The 18692-nt window shown below is 42.1% G+C and overlaps 1 protein-coding gene across 1 annotated transcript in view; it reads right to left on the bottom strand.

The window, feature by feature from the left end:
* MYBPC3 (myosin binding protein C3) overlaps positions 1-18692 on the bottom strand; it is a 107793-nt gene that overhangs the window by 31628 nt on the left and 57473 nt on the right. Inside the window, exons 16-19 of the mRNA XM_063318209.1 lie at positions 10173-10278; positions 8762-8928; positions 8254-8419; positions 5410-5516 (exon numbers count right to left, since the gene is read on the bottom strand). Of these exons, the coding sequence (XP_063174279.1) occupies positions 5410-5516; positions 8254-8419; positions 8762-8928; positions 10173-10278 (546 nt within the window). The remainder of the gene's footprint in view (positions 1-5409; positions 5517-8253; positions 8420-8761; positions 8929-10172; positions 10279-18692) is intronic.

Here is an 18692-nt window from a genome sequence, read left to right on the forward strand (position 1 = left end):
TTTCCTTTGCCAAATGAACTTTGAGAGGTCTTTTTGCCATAATTTAAAAGTTTTGTCAGTTAATAATATTGGAATATTTTGAAATAAAAATAGCATCCTCGGCAAGATATTCATTTTGATTACAGAGATTTGCCCCATAAGTGATAGATTGTTTTTCCCACTTCCCTAAATCTTGTTGAATTTCCTTCCATATTTTTGCATAATTATTTTGATATAAATCGTTAGTTTTTGCTGTAACCTCTATCCCTAAATATCTGACTTTTTAATACTGATAGAGAATCCTGATTTATTTTCTAATATACTCTGAATATTTTGTGACGTATTTAAATTTATCATTTTTGTTTTTTGTTTATTTATTTTGAAACCAGCTAATTCTCCATATTCTTGTAGCATTTTTAGTAAGTAATCAAGAGATGTTAACAGATTTTGTAGGGTAATGATTAAATCATCCACAAACGCTCTTAATTTATATCTTTCTTGTTTTACCTTTATTCCCTCAATCTGATTTTCCTTTCTAATATTTTCTGTTAAAACTTCCAAAACCAATATGAATAGTAAAGGGGAAAATGGACAGCCCTGCCTGGTACCTTTTTCTATTATGCATTCTTGTGTTATATCTTCGTTTATCACAATTTTGGCTTTTTGAAATGTATAGATTGCTTTAACTGCCTTTATAAATGTATTGCCAAAATCCATAAATTCCAAAGTTTTAAGCATAAAATTCCAATTTAAGTTGTCAAAGGCTTTTTCTGCATCTAAGAAGAGTAGCATAATCTGTTTTTCATTATGAATTTGGGCATACTCTATTATATTTATGATAGTATGTTATCTTTTATGTATCTTTGGGGTAGGAATCCACTTTGATCGTGATCAATTATTTCTTGTAATATGATTTTTAGTCTTTCAGTTAAAATTAAAGTAAATATTTTGTAATCATTATTCAACAAGGAAATTGGCCTATAAGTTCTACATAGTGTTGGATCCTGTTTCTCTTTCGGAATTAATATGATATTCGCCTCAGACCAAGATTTAGGTATTGGATTTCCTAATACAATCATGTTCAATAGGTCTTTAAATGGTAGTAATATTTGATCTTGGAAATGTTTATAGTATCCTGTGGAAAAACCATCTGGTCCTGGGGCTTTACCTGTTTTCAGTTTTCTAATAGCATCTGTAATTTCCTGTGTTGTAATGGGGTTGTTAATTGTTGCTTTTTGATCTTTAGTTAGTTTCTTTAAGTTGTGTTTTAGCAAATAGTTTTCAATTTTGTCAATTGATATTTCTTGTTTCTTGTATAAATTTGTAAAAAAGTTGTGAAATGCCTTCTTAATTTTTTCATCATCAACTAATTCTTCCCCATTTTCTCAAATTTTGGTAATGGTTTTTTTCCCCTTATCTTTTCTTAATTTATATGCCAACCATTTACCCGCTTTATTAGCATATTCAAAGTTTCTTTGTTTAATATATCTCAGTTTCCTTTCAATTTCATCTGTTGTAAGTATTTTTAATTGTTGTTGCAAAATTTTTATTTGGCGATTTATTTCCTCATCAGATGGCTTTAATTGAAGCTCTTTTTCTTTTAACTTAATTTGATCTAAGATTATTTGAGTTTTTTGTTGTGCTTTCCTTTTCAAACATCTATTTTGATACATAAAGTACCCTCTCATGTAAGCCTTACTAGTATCCCACACAGTGCCAATACTTACTTCTTTATTTAGATTCCATTCAAAAAAATCTTTTAGTTTCTTTTTACAATCTTCTACAAATTCTTTATTTCTCAACAAGGTTTCATTTAATCCCCACCTATAATTTTTTGGGTGGAGTTTTATACTCAATTGAATCAGGTTATGATCTGAGAAGGATCTGGGGAGGGTTGTTACATCAGAGATTTTATTTGCCAGATTTTTGGATAGTCATATCATATCAATCCTGGAGAACGATTTGAATCTATCTGAGTAAAAAGTATAGTCTCTGGCCATGCCATTTTTGTGTCTCCAGGCATCTACAATAGCCAAATTTTCCATCATGTCAAAAAAAGATTGAGGTAGTTTTCCTTGATTATTTTTAATTTGTTGTTCAGACTTTCTATCAATGGTAGGTAAAGTAACCCCATTCCAATCTCCCATCATGATCCAATTATTATAGGATATTTCAGAAAGTACATTGAGTAGATTTTGATAGAATTTTTTCTGATTATCATTCAGGGCATATACTTCAACCACTAGTACTTTAGAGCTTTGCAGTTCCACTTCTATTATTATATATCTTCCATTTTTGTCAGCACTTATCAATTTAGAGTTTAAATGAGACTTTACATATATTGAGATTCCATTTTTTTTTTCACTTGCTGCTATAAATTCATTTCCTAATTTCTTATTTATCAAATATTTATCATCTTTTTTAGCAATATGCGTTTCTTGGAGACATATAATGTCTTGTTTCAATTTATATAAATAATGAAAAACTTTTTTCCTTTTAACTGGGGAATTAACTCCATTTATATTCCAGGAGAGGCATTTTAATTCATTCATTTGAGAAGAGTATTGTGAACTCTTTAGAACTAGAAGCTAATTCCTCTGCACTGGGATCTTCAGAATTTAGACACTTCCCTTTACTTTCTCTACTTTTAGATCTGTCACTTCCCTCTATGTCTGTTTCCAGATCTTTCTTGTATTTTTTAGAAATTCCTGCGCTTTTAAGATAGTGTTCAGTTTGTATCTTTGTTGTTTAAACATAACACTGACTCCCTCCAGAACTTGCCATCTAAAGGGAATTTTATTTCTTTTTTAAGACATCAGTGAGAAAAAAGTATTCTCTTCTCTTTTTAAGTATTTTCAGTGGTATGTCCTTCAGCATCATGATTTCCTCTCCTTCAATATTATTTTTTTTGCCATAAGAGGCCTGTATTATCAATTCTCTTGTCCTCTTTCTTGCAAATTCAATTATTATGTCTCTTGGTTTCCTATGAACCTTTGCATATTTCGAGTTAACTCTATCTATTTTTTCTATATTTTCTTCTAATTTTTCTTCATCCCAGTCAATTAAATTGGCAAGCATTTGAATCACGATTTCTCTAATTTCTGGCTCTTTTTTTTCTGGTACTCCTCTAAGCCTAACACAGTATTCTTTTTCTTTTAACTCTAACACAGTTAAATGGTCTAATTCAGTCTCCTTTTCCCATTCTAATTTCTCCACTCTTTCTCTCACTTCTTGGATATCTGCTTTTATTATTTTGTCCATTGTCTCTAACTTGTGGTCTAATCTTTTCTCAAAGCCATCAATTTTTTCTTCCAATAATTGAGTTAAATTTTGAGTGATGTTTTGAATTGTTTTCTGTGTAAAGTCTTCAAACATGGCTTTCAACCATTCGCCTTCCCCCGCTTCTGAGCCTCTCCTGTTCTGTCTTCTTGTATTCATTTTATTTTTGTAAGAATCCTTCTTAATTTTTTAGCTTATCTTAACTATTAATCCTAATACACTATTTGTTTATATATTACAGTATACAATATACAATATCTATTTCTACTTATACAATACAAAATATACTTAAGAACGAGGAGGCTGGGGTCTTCCAGATTTTAAGTTATATTATGAAGCATGTGGATTACTATGGGTAAAAGAGTGGAATACTTTACAAAATCATAGATTATTAAATTTAGAAGGCCATGACCTGAAAATTGGTTGGCATGGTACAACAAATTGAAAGTAAATAAAGCATTTAACAACCATTGTATTAGAAAGTCCCTTCTTAAAATTTGGGAAAAATATAAATCTATTTTAACACCCACTCTACCATTATGGATCTCCCCACAAGAAGCATATAGTAGGAGAGAAAAAACAGGAATCTGTAAGTGGCTAAGATATTTGGATCTAATAAAATTTGAAGGGGCTACATATAAAATGAAGAGAAGAGAAGAATTGGAAAATGAAGGACATCCATGCCAATGGTTTTTATATTTTCAACTAAAGGAACAATTTAAAACTGATGCCCAAAGTTACAAATTTACAAAAGATCTAACCTGGTGGGATAACTTAGTTTATGCCAACAATGATTATATGATTTCCAAAATATATAAAATGTTATTACAAATAAGAATGGCAAATGTACGAATCAAACAATGTATGATTAAATGGGAGAGAAATTTTGGATACAATATTGACTATGATGTTTGGGAAAGAATGTGGACCAAAGGGCTGAAATTTACTTTAAATTACAATTTAAAAGAAAATTTTTATAAAATGATGTATATGTGGTACATCACTCTGGACAAAATATCCCAAATGTTTCAGAATACTTCAAATGTCTGCTGGAAGTGTAAAAAAGAAACAGGGACATTTTATCATATGTAAAAAGGCGAAAAAATTTTGGACATCTATACACAATATAATTTGCAAAATGTTGACTAAAGAAATTGATAGAACACCGAAACTCTATTTATTGGGCATCATGGATAAGGATTTGGAACATAAACATGGAAAACTTTTACGATATTTGATTACTGCAGCTAGAATTACATATGCGTCAAAGTGGAAGGAAGAACTAACTCCCTCAATGGAAGAATGGACATTTAAATCCCTGGATCTGGAGCAGATGGCAAAACTTACGGACCAGTTAAATGATAAAAACGTGGAAGATTTTCAAAATGATTGGACCCCTTTTTTCAACTATGTAGAATCGACCCAAAAATTAATATGAATGTGTAAAATATATAAATATAATACAAGATGTAAATATTATGTATTTGACTCATATAATCTTAATAGAACTGTAGAATTATTGAAACCAAATTAGCGAATTGTGAAAAGAAATTATTTAGTTAAGGTATAAAATTGTACTACTTAGGGAGTTGGAAATCCATTTCTTTTCTTTTAAACTTTTTTCTTTTTCTTTTTCTTCTTCTTCCTTCTTCCTTCTTTTTTCCTTTTTTCTTTTCTCTTGTTTTTGTATTTTATGTTTATCATTGATATGTTATTGTCTGTCTGTATTATTTGTGTAAATAATTTAATAAAGACTACTTAAAAAAAAAATCCTCAATGAACTTCTCTTTGTCCCCATACTCTCTTCTCTTTGTTCAGTCTGCAGAATTCAAAAAGATTCTTGACTGAAAACTAATCCACTTTACAAAACATAATAAAATATGATTATAAATATTATATATGACATAACTTGAGTATTGAAAAGTGCCAGTTTTATTGATATTAGCTCCTACTACTCTATTTGCTTTTATGCTTGTGCATCACTGAGAAATAATTGTGATGTTGTAGCTGTAAGGTAATGAAATAAACTACATTCAGCTACAGGATCTAATGTTTAGCTATGAAATGTATGTTCAAAAACAGACAGACAGACAGATAAGCCCTGCTGTACATTCCTACCTGGTGTTAGAAAGGAGATTCCAGGAAACTTACCCAAAAAACGCAGATGGGCTGAGAGATTGTATGCAAATCCTTGAGGCACAAAAGAATAATCAGCTTCATCTTCTGGGGTCACATCATCAATGGTTAGCTTATGGATTCTGAAAAACAGATATTTTTGTTTGAGTCTAATCTTTGTCCAGTATAAATTCTACCCCACAGGTAGATGAACAATGATTGTTTTAAGCTGCATATATATTAGAATATAATCAGAAGCTGTATAGATTTATTTTCTGTATTATAATCACTAAGCCCCAAAGGCATGACTTCTGTGTATCATGCCCATTACAATAATTTCAACATTACTTTTTATGTGGTATCTATGGTAGGAGGTCTCTTTATACAGAAAACAAAGCCCTATTTCCTTCTTGCCACATCAGTATGCTGTACTGGGGCATTATAGGGTATGGAACTGCTTGAATATGCTTCTACTACACATACCCTTCCTTCTACACAGATAAACCTAGAAGTTCATTAGTTGACCAAGCGGAAAGGGAAACATACCAAAATGCCAAGAGATCACCCTGTAGGGGATGAAGTTGTAATGGACCCCATGGGTTCCTCTGCAGATTGCAATGGATTGGATTGAGACCCACATTTATACATTAGATGCATGACAGCATTTCTTATAGCATCAGCTGTTTTCAGTACAAAACATAAGAACTATAATCCAAGTGAATGCCTAACACCTGGCAAATCAGTTTTTAAATTTTGTATTGCTTTAATATACAAAGAAAGAGGGAAGAAAAATAAAAAAATACAAAAACAAACAAAAAAAGGAGAAAAAGAAACCACAAAATAAAATATATTATGTAAAAGAAAGTCACTTAGCCAAGTTTTTAAACACATTATTAAATCTTGACTACCAAGAATAACTTTAATTAGCCTTTCCATTACATTAATAGAGAGCTCGTTCATAAACAGAAAGCCAATACATATTATCAATTCAGTTCTGAGTCTGGGGTTATGCTATCTTTCCAACATTGAAGAATAATTTCGCAAACCCCATGCTGAATAGATTCATAATTTTTCATTTAGTGATAAATTTTAAATTTTTGTTACATAATCAAAATAACATTCATATCTTTAAATTCTATTGATCTATTGATATTCACAATATGATTCTAGAAAAACAATATGGGTATTAGTCATTTGCATTTCCTAGAGAAATTGTAGTAAAAATATATGCCCAATGACAAAACTGCAATTTGAAAAGTTAAAATCTCCATCATCATATGGTAACTATAATTTAGATAAAGAAAATCAAGGGGTTTGTTCTTCCCACAGAAAATTCCTTAAAATCTTATCAATTTGCCTAAAAGAACCCAAAGTTATTAGTACAGTATTACCTCAAAATGAATATATTAATGTTGAATAATATTCATTTTTACATTTATCTTTCCCCATAAACTCAGTGGGATTTTTAACCATCTATTTATGTCAATTCTATCACTCATACCCATGCACATACAAGCACATATAATCAAATTATGAGCCTGACTCAATCCAGTCAAGGGTAAGGGACTCTCATTGAAAGTTAAGGGCTGCGATCCACTGCAGGTTGGTAGATAGATGTTCTAGGGTTGAGACAGATGACTGGCCCCAAATCACCCCACTGGTTTCAATGCTTAGGGGAGGAGTTAACCTTGGTCTTAACTGCTATAATTCACTGGTGCTCTCTCTCACTTTCTCTTCACATTCACATAGACAAAGTTTTCTTGGAGTAATTATTTGCAGATATCTACATTCAAACAAATTAAATCTGAATTTTTGCAAATTTCTATGGAAATTATTACAGCTTATAGGAAGTATATGAGACTTATTCCAATTAACTGAATAACTTAATAAACTGCCAAACTATTTCACAATATTAAAACATTTTGGTATAGAACATACATAATTATCAATGAGACAAAATATATCATCAGTCCATAATAACAATTTATTTTCATATCTGGCCACTGTTATATTAAAAATCTGTACATGGAATAAGGTGGGCCAATAATTCCAATACCAAATTAAAATTAGAGGAGATAAAGGACAACCTTGAGGAATTCCATGAAACATCTTGATAGATTAAGAGGTAATTCCATTTTTAATAATTTGAGCAGGAGTAGAGTACCACTTATTCAAAAATTTCCATTGTACCATATTAAAGAGTTTTTCTGCATCCAGTGAGACCACTGCTGCTGATTTCAATCTTTCTGAATGTACATCTAGAATGTTAATTAGTAATCTAATATTATCGGATATCTCTTCTTGGAGAGACGTCACAAAATGAATAGAGATATCATGTAAGAGTAAATCTCAAAGAAAAATAATATAGACTTGTGGGCAGACCAGTATTTCTGTAGGTTAAGGAGAGTGAAATTTTTGGCTGACATACATTTTTAAAAATTAACCATATACCCCCTACACACACAAGGTAACTAATAAGGGGAAAAAACAACAGAAAATCAAAGAAAAATAAAAAAATGAGATACTGTATAAAGCAAAGCAAAACAAAACAAACCCTAAAACATAATGCTAATGTTAGCATTCCTATTTTTAATTTTGAATACTGAAAATCCAAAACACCATATTTAATGTTCACAATACCAGAAAAAAAAATGTGTGAATATTAGAAAGTTCAAAGGTACTTAAATGTCAGTTAATTACTGGTGCATCCATTAAAAAAAAAGAAAAATCTTTGGGAATTTTCAGCTTTCATAGACATTTCCCTTTTTTCTTCTTGCAACTTATGGGGAACACTTCTACTTTATACCATTTTTCTCACACCACATATTAACCCTAAGAGAATCATAGTGTTCTAGGATCACTGAACAATGCATGATGTACCTGCCAATATGAGAGATTGTAATCCGATTGTTTGGGATCACTTCCTTCCCATTTTTCAGCCAGACACCCTTCACATTCTCATCAGACACCTCACACTTGAACACAGCCTGGTCTCGTGCCTTCACAGACAGATCTGCAATACTCTGGTACACTTCCAGCTTCTTTTCTGAGAGTGTGAATTTGGGGAACAAGTCAACAAGAACATAACAGGTCAGAGGTCAGGAAGCACCCAAACTGTAAATACTGCTTTTACAAAAAGGAAAGTAAAAGAAAACTCTTCTGGAAAAGGTGAAATAGGAAGAGATATTTAGGATGTGTGGAATTTAGCATACCTTGATAAGTAGGCAGTTATCAGGATACCTCTTACATCCAACTGATGGGCCAACATCAACATATAATGCATAATAAACTATTCTATTACTAGTGGTTATTTGTCATCACTGTTACAGAGATTTCCATACAAATATTTTAAAGGTTTTGAAATGATATAGTCTTACTTATTTCTCACCTTGTACAATCAATTCTGCAACAGACTCCCCACCATTAGTCTTGACTTTGTAGTGCCCATTATCTTCCTTGGTGGACTCATTGATGATGAGGTAGTGCTTTTTACCATCCTTTTTGAAACGATATTTGAATGCCTCTTCCCGAGTAAGCTCTACACCATCCTTCTCCCTGTGTATATCGAAGTATCATTGGGCTGATCTGACTGTACTATTACTTTCACTATGATATATACATAGTATCATATTTATTTATTCATTCATTCATTCATTCATTTCATTAAAGAGAAAGAGAATGGGGAGAAAAACTAATTCACTTTGATGGAACTCAAATAGCAGTAAGAAAGATATATGAATGTATGTAGACTGAAGCTATGATTTGTTCTTGAATACAAAATATTTCACCCTAGTAGAGGGTGGGGAAACATCTAAATTAGAATTCTGGCCATGGGACATACAAGGATTTCTCCCTTTTCTGTCCATTTAGATTCCTTCAACCCCCTGCTTGTTATTTGCATGAAGGAAACACTATCATTAGTTTCAAGGGTAATTTTTCCTCCCATACACATAGCAGTCATGAGTAGAATCAGATCTGGAATGAATATATCATTTATGCGAGAATCCTGGTCTGGGCTGGATCTCCTACACTGACAATTTGTAAGAGAAAAAACATGCCTGTAAGAGCAAATTACATGATAAGGTTTTTGCCCTGAACATTTGTTGTCATAATGATGCATGTCCATTTTAATTGTATTTCTCTTCCCCTCTTTCCTCTGGAAGGAGCAGAAATGTAATACCATTTTGTTCAGAAAATACCGTATATAGTACTCATAGCAATATATATAGTACACTTGTTGCCTACTCTGACTTAGAAGCTTTTACTCACTTGGACCGTCTATAGGAAAACAGTGTTATGAGAAATACATCTTTAAAATGGAGAATAAAGGGAAGTTGGATGAGATACACATATAGGTTTTCTACTGAAATCTTGGAGTGTCCCCAACTACTGTATCTTTGTGCTTATGGCCTCAGTGAACACACCAGCTCATTTTCTGGCCATACTAAGACAGATGGTGAACACCCATAGGCTTTGATCCATGGTATTCTAAAGCATAATTGCTCTCATTTTAAAAACCTCGACTGATCTCAAAAAGCTAAGCAGGTGGGATTAGTTGGGTACTTTGATGGGAGACTATTAGGAAATACCAGAGTCGTGGGCTTGACTGGAAAGCCAAAATAAGATCCTAGAAGAAAGCAACATCAACCTGATTCTGTGTTACTGCCAAGAAGACCACATGGGCATGTCCATGAAGTCACCAAGAGTTGAGCTCATTTAGAGGTAATCTTTATCTTTTTAAATAAAGCCCTTTGCCTAGCTCCACCTTAACAGCTAAGGTTCCCCATTCTTTACCTTACCATTTCACAGTAGCCCCTTCTTCAGACACTTCAGCTTCAAACTCCACCCTTTCTCCAACTGTGACTACCTGGTCTTCCAAGGAATGAGTAATCAGGATGGGAAGTTCTAGAAATAAAATGAGAGATTTGATTTCAAAGTGGAGAATGTGAAGATAATTTAAAATTGTAGCATTTGTTTCTAGCTCTAGATAACATTCATGTGGAATCAGATTTATTTTCTTCTTCCAGACCAAGAACAACATACCCTGTGGGATTGCAGTGAAGCTTTTCTGGGAAGGTCACAAAGACTTCAGATAAAAGAGAAGAACAGAGGAAAAATGGGAATGGGTCCCAGAATTCTTCTCTTCTTTTTCTTCCAAAACCTAAGTTCTTAACAATGCTTTTAACATATTATTTAATTAAGCAGTTCCTTTTCCTTCACAAGAATGACTTTTTTGTCTTGGTTCTGTACTTATTCTGTGCCCAATAGTAGAATCAAGGGTGATACTAACATCTGACAACCTTGGATGCTGTCACTGTCCTATGGTCTCTCTTTAACTTTTTCCTAGTACATTGAATAGTATCAAACAGCTGGATATTGCTATTATTTTAATTCTCCACAATTTCCCACAGTGATAAAAGAACCATAAGCAACACAGTAACTTAAAATGGCAGCTAGACCCAGAAACTCAATATTGCTCAGAGTTATGTGAAAGAATGTAGATCTGGCCTTAGGAAGAGGAAAGGGATGAGCAAACTGTTAAGGGAGAAGTTTCAGAAAGCATTTCTCAGTCCTGAGAATGAAACTCAACCCAATACTGCTTTGATTTTGTTTGGTATAAGATGGAGTAGAGAGAATCTCTGACAGGCTTTCAAGACACTGTTAACCTACCCTGCAACACAAAAAGTATTCCTGGAATCTCTGCTGCTTCTGTTTCATGACCTTCCTTTCCTTGAAGGGCTGACATCAATCTTTAAAGCCTGTCAGAGTTCCTCTTACTCCATTTTATACTAAAGAAAATCATGGTGAGGTTATTTTGAATTTCTTTCTCATCCCTTCCTCTTTCTAAGGATTGAGTAATCTTTTCTGAAATTTTTCCCTTGACACTTCAATGATTCCTTCCCCATTTCCAAGGTCAGATCCATATTCTTTCATACTAGAGAGCTCACCAGAAATTGCTTTAGATGTAGCCCCCTCAAATATGTTTCAGCTGCAACTAAAATCACCTTCAGTCCAAACCAACCTCCTTATGGATTATGTATGTTAGGAAGGCCTGAGCTTGGTCACATTCCTGTGAAACAAGTAAAAACTCCATCTTGTTTTATACTATCTTATTCCCACTTCTCTGTTCTCAAGTTAAATATTATCCCTTTTGTAAAAGGGATATGCCCAATTCACCCCCTCTTTTTGTCTCTTAATTATTTCTCTTCCTTTCTTCCAGCCCTGTAATTATCATGTTTGTTTCAGAGGTAAATGAAAGCTTCTTCTTTGGCTCAGATGAAAGCATATAGCTGAAAAAATGTAAGAGGGATTTAGAATTGATGGTATGAATCATATTGTTGTTTTGTTAATTTTTATTTGCAAACCAGAATAATCTGCCCATAATGGTCAACACTAACTCACCTAAGTGTATATATCTACATATCTATATAGAGCATTACCATGCTTCTTTATCCTCCTTTAAATGGAAGATCTAACTTTGAATGTAAATTACCATCTTTTTAATATATGCTAAGGGATGGTGTCTAAAATTGTCTCTTAATTCTAATATTCCCTAACCCAAGTAATAAAGAAATGTGATAAAAAATCTGTATAGCTAATTTTTAGAACTCTTTAATTTTAATATAATTGTGACACTGATTTGTGCCATGTCTTTTAAATCTCACATGTTACCTTTGTATTTCATCTTGCTGCCAAGGTACTCAGAGTAACATTCTGCAACCCAGTGTCATGCGCTGCCTACCCCTGAATAATGCTCAGACACTGACTCGGTGGAACAGGCTCTGGTTTATTCATAGCGTAGGTACAGCATCGGGAAAAAAGCTGAGAGTGACAGGAGCGCGCCGGTGCGGGGTTTAAATACCCCGCGCCGGTCAGCGCCCCCTCACTCGCGGTCACGTCACCCCCCTTTGTCCAATACGTTGCCCTGCCGGTGGGTGAGGGGTTGCGAGGCCCCACTGGCATTCCGGGATCGCCCATCATCGGTTTCTCTATTCCTCCGGTGATTGCTTTCAGCTGGGCGATCTCCGTTGTATTAGCGCTGATGGCTTGGGTGTGTTCCGTGATCCGTTTAGCTATTGTTTCTTGACCGTTAGTCGTTATGGGTTGATGGCTACTTATCTTGAGCCCCTTCCCCTGTTTCCTTGCTATTGTCATGTGTGCCATTGCGCTGATGACTTCAGCTCAACGGCACTCATGACATACTGCCCACTGTCCGAATAGTGCTCCCCCCCGGTTTTCTGGTTTTTTTTTTTTTCTTTTTCTTTTCGTGGAGCTGTCAAACGGCACTCTTTTTTTTTTTTTTTTTGAAATTCCCGCCGGAGTAGTTTTCGCCCCTCCCTTTGCTCCTCCCTCTACCACGTGCCTTCCCAGGGTGTGTCCTAGTACGCATGCCCAGGTCACGCCCTGGCGTGCACATGCTCCAGCCACACCCTGTTTGTTTGGCTCAGTTCGGCGAGGAGAGAGGTGTGGCTGGTCGGGTGCTTATCAGCTCCAGGTAAGGCCCTTCTTTTTTATTTAAAGTGCGTCGCCTTTGTTATTTGTGCTCCTGGGCGTTGCCCCCAGGTTGCCCTGTTGACTTGCTTGCCACTCCCCCGTGGGCCCGGGCCGGGGGGAGGGTGCTGGCGAACGCTTGTTACTGGGCCCGGGGCGGGGGGAGTGAGTCCCGGGGGGGGGAGGTCCACCCAAGTCGCGGGCTTGGGGGGCCCTTTCCCTTGGGGCACGGTAGGCGGGGGGGGGGCCGCGGGGGAGGGGTTTTGCAGGGGACGGCTTGCTAACCTTGGTTTTGGCTTGTCGGGGTATGCCCGGTGAAAAGCCCGGGTCAGGCCAGGCGCGTTAACGTTGTGCGCCGCCACCCATTCCGGGTGGGGGAAGTGTTTCCACCTGACCAAATAGTGTAGGGTTCCTCGTTGCTTGCGGGAGTCGAGTATGTCCCTTACGTCGAAGTGATGTTGCCCGTCGATCATCACCGGTGAGGGCTGTGGCGTGCTTGGGTGCCATCGAGAGGTGGTTGCCGGTTTCAGGAGGCTGGTGTGGAACACCGGGTGGAGTCTCCGTAGGTTGTGTGGCAGGTCCAAGCGTATTGCCACCGGGTTCACTATTTGCGTGACTCGGAACGGCCCGATGTACTTAGGCCCCAGTTTTTTCGAGGGTTGGGGGGACTTTAGGAATTTGGTGGATAGGTAGACCATATCCCCCGCCTGGAACGTCGGTTGTTGGCGCCGGTGCTTGTCGGCCTGCTCTTTGTAGGCTGCCTGTGCATCCTTCAGCGCCGCCGTGATTATTGGCCATGATTCCGCGATCTTCCGTCCCCAATCGCTAGTGTCCACCTGGGGTTCCGGGGGTTGAGGTAGCTCCGGTATGGGGACAAAGTCGCGCCCCGAGACTACCTCGAACGGAGTTTTCCCCGTGCTCGTGTGGACGGCGTTGTTGTATGCGACTTCGGCGAACGGGAGCAGTTCAGCCCAGTCGTCTTGGTGATAGTTGGTATATGAGCGTATGAATTGCTCTAGGGTGGCATTGAGGACCTCTGTGGCTCCGTCCGTCTGGGGGTGCCAGGCAGTGGATAGGGCCTGTTGGGTCCCCGTCAGCTTTAGGAAGGCCCGCCAGAATTTAGAGGTGAACTGTGTGCCCCTGTCAGTCACCACACGTGCGGGACATCCGTGTAGCCTGTACACGTGGATGAGGAAGAGTTTGGCTAGTTGTTGTGCGGACGGGACCGACGTGCAGGGGATGAAGTGGGCCTGTTTTGAGAAGTAATCCTTCACCACCCAAATGGCCGTTTTCTTCTGGCTGGGTGGGAGGTCCACTATAAAATCCATAGAGATTTCCTCCCATGGGCGGGAGGGTTCTGCCACCCGTTGTAATAGCCCCGCGGGTTTGCCTGGTGCCCGTTTGGCCCTAGCGCACATTGGGCAGGACGCTACGTATGCTTTCACGTCTTGCCTGAGCGCGGGCCACCAGAATTGACGCCGTGTTAGGTGTAGGGTCTTGAGGAACCCAAAGTGTCCCGCTTGCTTGGCGTCGTGTGACCTATGCAAGATCGCTTGGCGTTGCGAGTCCGGGACATAGATTCTGCCTTCCCCCCATGCCAGGTCCTGTGCCATCGTTACCTTGTCGGGGTTTGCCAGGAACCAGGGGTCGGTTTTGAGGGCGGCGGCGATGTCCGTGCGTATTCCCCCTGGTAGTTGCGGTTGGCTTCGTCTGGTCGCAGGTTGTCCCGCCGTCGGTTGCGCCGTAGAGTCGAGCTGTCTCCGGGCGCCGCTTCGGGTGGTCACGGCCATCCCCAGTTGCGAGGCGGATAGGACCGTCCCAATGGTGTCTGGGGTGGGCTCTTCGTCTTGGGGCAGTCGGGAGAGGGCGTCGGCCAGGAAGTTCTTTTTGCCCGGCAAGAACTTCAGCTGGAAATTAAAGCGGCTGAAGAATTGGGCCCATCGGACCTGTTTTGGGCTAAGGCGTCTGGGCGTTTGTAGGGCCTCGAGGTTCCGGTGGTCGGTCCAGACCTCGAATGGTTGGGTGGCTCCCTCGAGTAGGTGTCGCCATGTTTCTAGCGCCGATTTTACCGCGAAGGCTTCTTTCTCCCAGACGTGCCATCGCCTTTCTGTCTCGGAAAACTTCCTTGACAGGTAGGCGCATGGTTTCAGGAGTCCCGTGGGGTCCTTTTGGAGTAGGATGGCCCCCAGGGAGAAGTCTGAGGTATCGGCTTGGACCACGAATGGCCGTTCTGGGTCCGGGTGCGCGAGGATTGGCTCCGTGGTGAACAGCGCTTTCAGCTTGTTGAATGCAGTCTGGCACACGGGAGTCCAATTCAACACTGTGCCCGGGTTCTTGGCGCGTCGGGTGTCCCCCACCCCTTTGGTTTTGAGGAGGTCCGTTAGGGGGAGGGCTATCTCTGCGAACCCCCGGGCGAATGACCTGTAAAAATTCGCGAAGCTGAGGAAGCTCTGGAGTTGGCGTCTGTTGCGGGGGCGCTCCCAGTTTAGCACCGCCTCGACTTTTGCGGGGTCCATTTCAATGCCGTCCCCGGAGATTCGGTACCCCAGGTAGTCTAGGCGCGCTTTATGAAATTCGCACTTTGTAGGCTTGGCGTAGAGCTGCGCCCTTCTGAGCTTGTCGAGGACTTGCCTGACTAGGGTCACATGTTCCTCGTGCATTTTTGTGTAGATAAGGACGTCGTCGATGTAGACAAGGACCCCTTTGAACAGGTGTTCATGCAGTACCTCATTGATGAGCTGCATAAACACCCCAGGGGCCCCCGCGAGTCCGAACGGCAGCACTTTGTACTGGAAGGCGCCTAGGGGGCAGTTGAACGCAGTCTTCCATTCGTCCCCCTCCCTGATTCGGATGCGATAGTACGCCTCGCAAAGGTCCAATTTGGAAAAGACTTTGCCCGTGGACAGGTGGGCGAGCATGTCCTTCACCAGGGGTAAGGGGTATTTGTTGGACAGGGAAGCCGTGTTTAGGCCCCGGTAGTCAGTGCAGAGCCGTAGGGTGCCGTCTTTCTTCTCCCGGAATAAGACGGGGGCTCCGACCGGTGAGCATGCTGGCTCTATGAATCCCCTGTCTAGGTTTTTATCGATGAACTCCCGGAGGGTTGCCATCTCCTTCGGGGTCATCGAGTAGATCTTTGGTCTAGGTAAGGGGACGTCGGGCAGCAGGTCGATCCGGCAATCCGTCTTGCGGTGGGGGGGTAGTTGGTCAGCTTCCGCCTCTCCGAAGACCTCGGAGAAGTCGGCGTATTGTTCCGGTAGGTCTGCTATGGTAGCGGCGTTGTCCTGTGTAGTCGCCTCCGCTCATCCCACAGTGGGGTTGGTTCTGCCCGCTGGAACTGGTGCCCGATACTCGCCGTCGCCGAATGTGAAGGTGCGGGTCTCCCAGTTGATGCGCGGGTTGTTTGTCGCGAGCCATGGCATCCCCAGGACTGCGATGGGCCGTCCGATGTGAGTGACGACGAACGATGTGCGTTCGGTGTGAGTGCCCATTTGCAGGGTGACCGGCTCGGTTTGCAGCGTAGCTGGTTTCCCTCCCGCTGTAGAGCCGTCCAGCTGGTGGAATGCCAGCGGCGTGGGGAGGGGGAAGCAGCGGAGGTCGAGTTTGGCGACTAGGTCGGGGTGGATGAGGTTTTTTGAACACCCCGAGTCCACTAGTGCCGCGGCCGTGGTGGCTCCGTTGCCGGTAGAGAGTTTAATTGCCGCCATTATTACGGGGCTTTCGCCGTTCCATCGAGGTGGTCCGCGCTGCTGTCCCACCGCCTGCCTCGCAACGCGTTTCAGGGCAGGCGGGGAGCTTTTCCCGCCAGCTGGTCGGGGTCTACGTTGTCCTCTTCCCCCCAGTAGGCGTCCCAGCCTTCCTCTGGTGTCGCTGTGGCCACGGTCATTCGGCGGTGAGGGGGCGGCCCCGGGTTAGGTGGTTTGGGGCTAATTTTCGGGGTGGGTTTAGGCGCACTGGTCGGCGGTCGGTTGGCGAAGCAATCCGCCGTCTTGTGCCCTAGTTTGCCACACTTCCCGCAGGGCTCCCGATTGAATTTCTTCTTTGGGTATATGGGGCCGGCCGTCCCCACGTGTGGTGCGGGTACCTTTTTGCAGGTATAGTTTGTGTCTTCCGTGGTTGTCATGAGGAAGGTGTGGTGCGCGTGTTCGGCTTTTCCCGCGAGGTGGATCCACCCGTGCAGCGTTTCTGGGTCGTCGCGGTAGAGGGCCCATTGGAGTACGTCGCGGTTGAGCCCCCTTTTGAACATTTCCAGCAGGGTGGTCTCGGACCAGTCGCTGACCTTCCCCGCGAGGGCTTTGAACTCCAGGGCGTAGTCTGGGACAGTGTGTGTGCCCTGTTTAAGTCTTTGGAGTGCGCTTTTCGCCCTCACTTTGGCTAGGGGGTCTTCGAAGTAGTTTTTCATCTCATTGATGAAGGCGGGGAAGTTGGCGAGGGCGGGGGAGCTGGACTCGTACAGTTGGACGTACCAGTCCGCCGCCCTGTCTTGTAATTTGATCGCCACGGCGGCGATCTTGTCCGCTTCGGAGTCGTAGGAGTGTCCGTGCCTCCCCATGAACTCCCTGGCGTTCGTTATAAAAAACGACAGTTTCGTGGGGTTCCCATCGAAGAAGATGGGGAAGTCCTTTGGGGCCTGGGCGTTTTGCGCGGCCCTTCCTCCCGCTTCCCGGCCTGTGGTGTCGTCCGCCTGGGCCGTCTGCTGACCTTCAGCTGGCCCGTGGGGGTTCGGTGCTTCGCTCGGGGTGTGGGCCTGTGTGGGGACGTCGTTGGGCGGCGCGGGGGGCATGAGCAACTGAAGCATGGTCCGGAGTTCCTCCAGTTGGGCCCGCATGGCCGCGGGTTCAGCTCGTGCTTCCTCGTCCACGGTCCGCGCCGCCGCTGGGGCCGGTTCCGTCGGTGTGTCGGCGGGGGTGGGTTGCCGGCGGGGTTCAGCCTCCCTCTGCCGTTGGTCTGCTTCCTCCGCCGTCTGCTGGGTGTTTCCGTCGTCCTCCTCCGTGCTGACCGCCGTTGGGCTGTCGCTCCACGCCCGTTGCTGGGGTGCGATGTGGGGCGCGGGGTCCTCCGCTGGTTTCGGAAGGTATGTTGCTCCTTCCTGCGGTCGGGTTGCCTCCGTTGCCATCTCCCCTTGGGGTTGGAGCTGAGGCTCGGGTCGGGTCGGGTGGGCGTCCATGGCTCCGGGAGTCCGCGGTGCCTCTGGCCTCGGTCGGTCCTCCTCTGTTTCTTGCCGTGCGGCTCGCCCTCCTTGTCCGCGTCGCTCCGGCTTCATCTTTCTGGTCTTCTCGCCGTCTATTCCTCCCGCGGCTCGTTGTCGTCCGGTGGGGCTCGGCGAGGCTGAGTTTATGACTCTCAGCTTTATGTCATGCGCTGCCTACCCCTGAATAATGCTCAGACACTGACTCGGTGGAACAGGCTCTGGTTTATTCATAGCGTAGGTACAGCATCGGGAAAAAAGCTGAGAGTGACAGGAGCGCGCCGGTGCGGGGTTTAAATACCCCGCGCCGGTCAGCGCCCCCTCACTCGCGGTCACGTCACCCCCCTTTGTCCAATACGTTGCCCTGCCGGTGGGTGAGGGGTTGCGAGGCCCCGCTGGCGTTCCGGGATCGCCCATCATCGGTTTCTCTATTCCTCCGGTGATTGCTTTCAGCTGGGCGATCTCCGTTGTATTAGCGCTGATGGCTTGGGTGTGTTCCGTGATCCGTTTAGCTATTGTTTCTTGACCGTTAGTCGTTATGGGTTGATGGCTACTTATCTTGAGCCCCTTCCCCTGTTTCCTTGCTATTGTCATGTGTGCCATTGCGCTGATGACTTCAGCTCAACGGCACTCATGACATACT

This window comes from Candoia aspera, chromosome 1 (genome assembly GCF_035149785.1).
Source record: "Candoia aspera isolate rCanAsp1 chromosome 1, rCanAsp1.hap2, whole genome shotgun sequence".
Taxonomy (NCBI): domain Eukaryota; kingdom Metazoa; phylum Chordata; class Lepidosauria; order Squamata; family Boidae; genus Candoia; species Candoia aspera.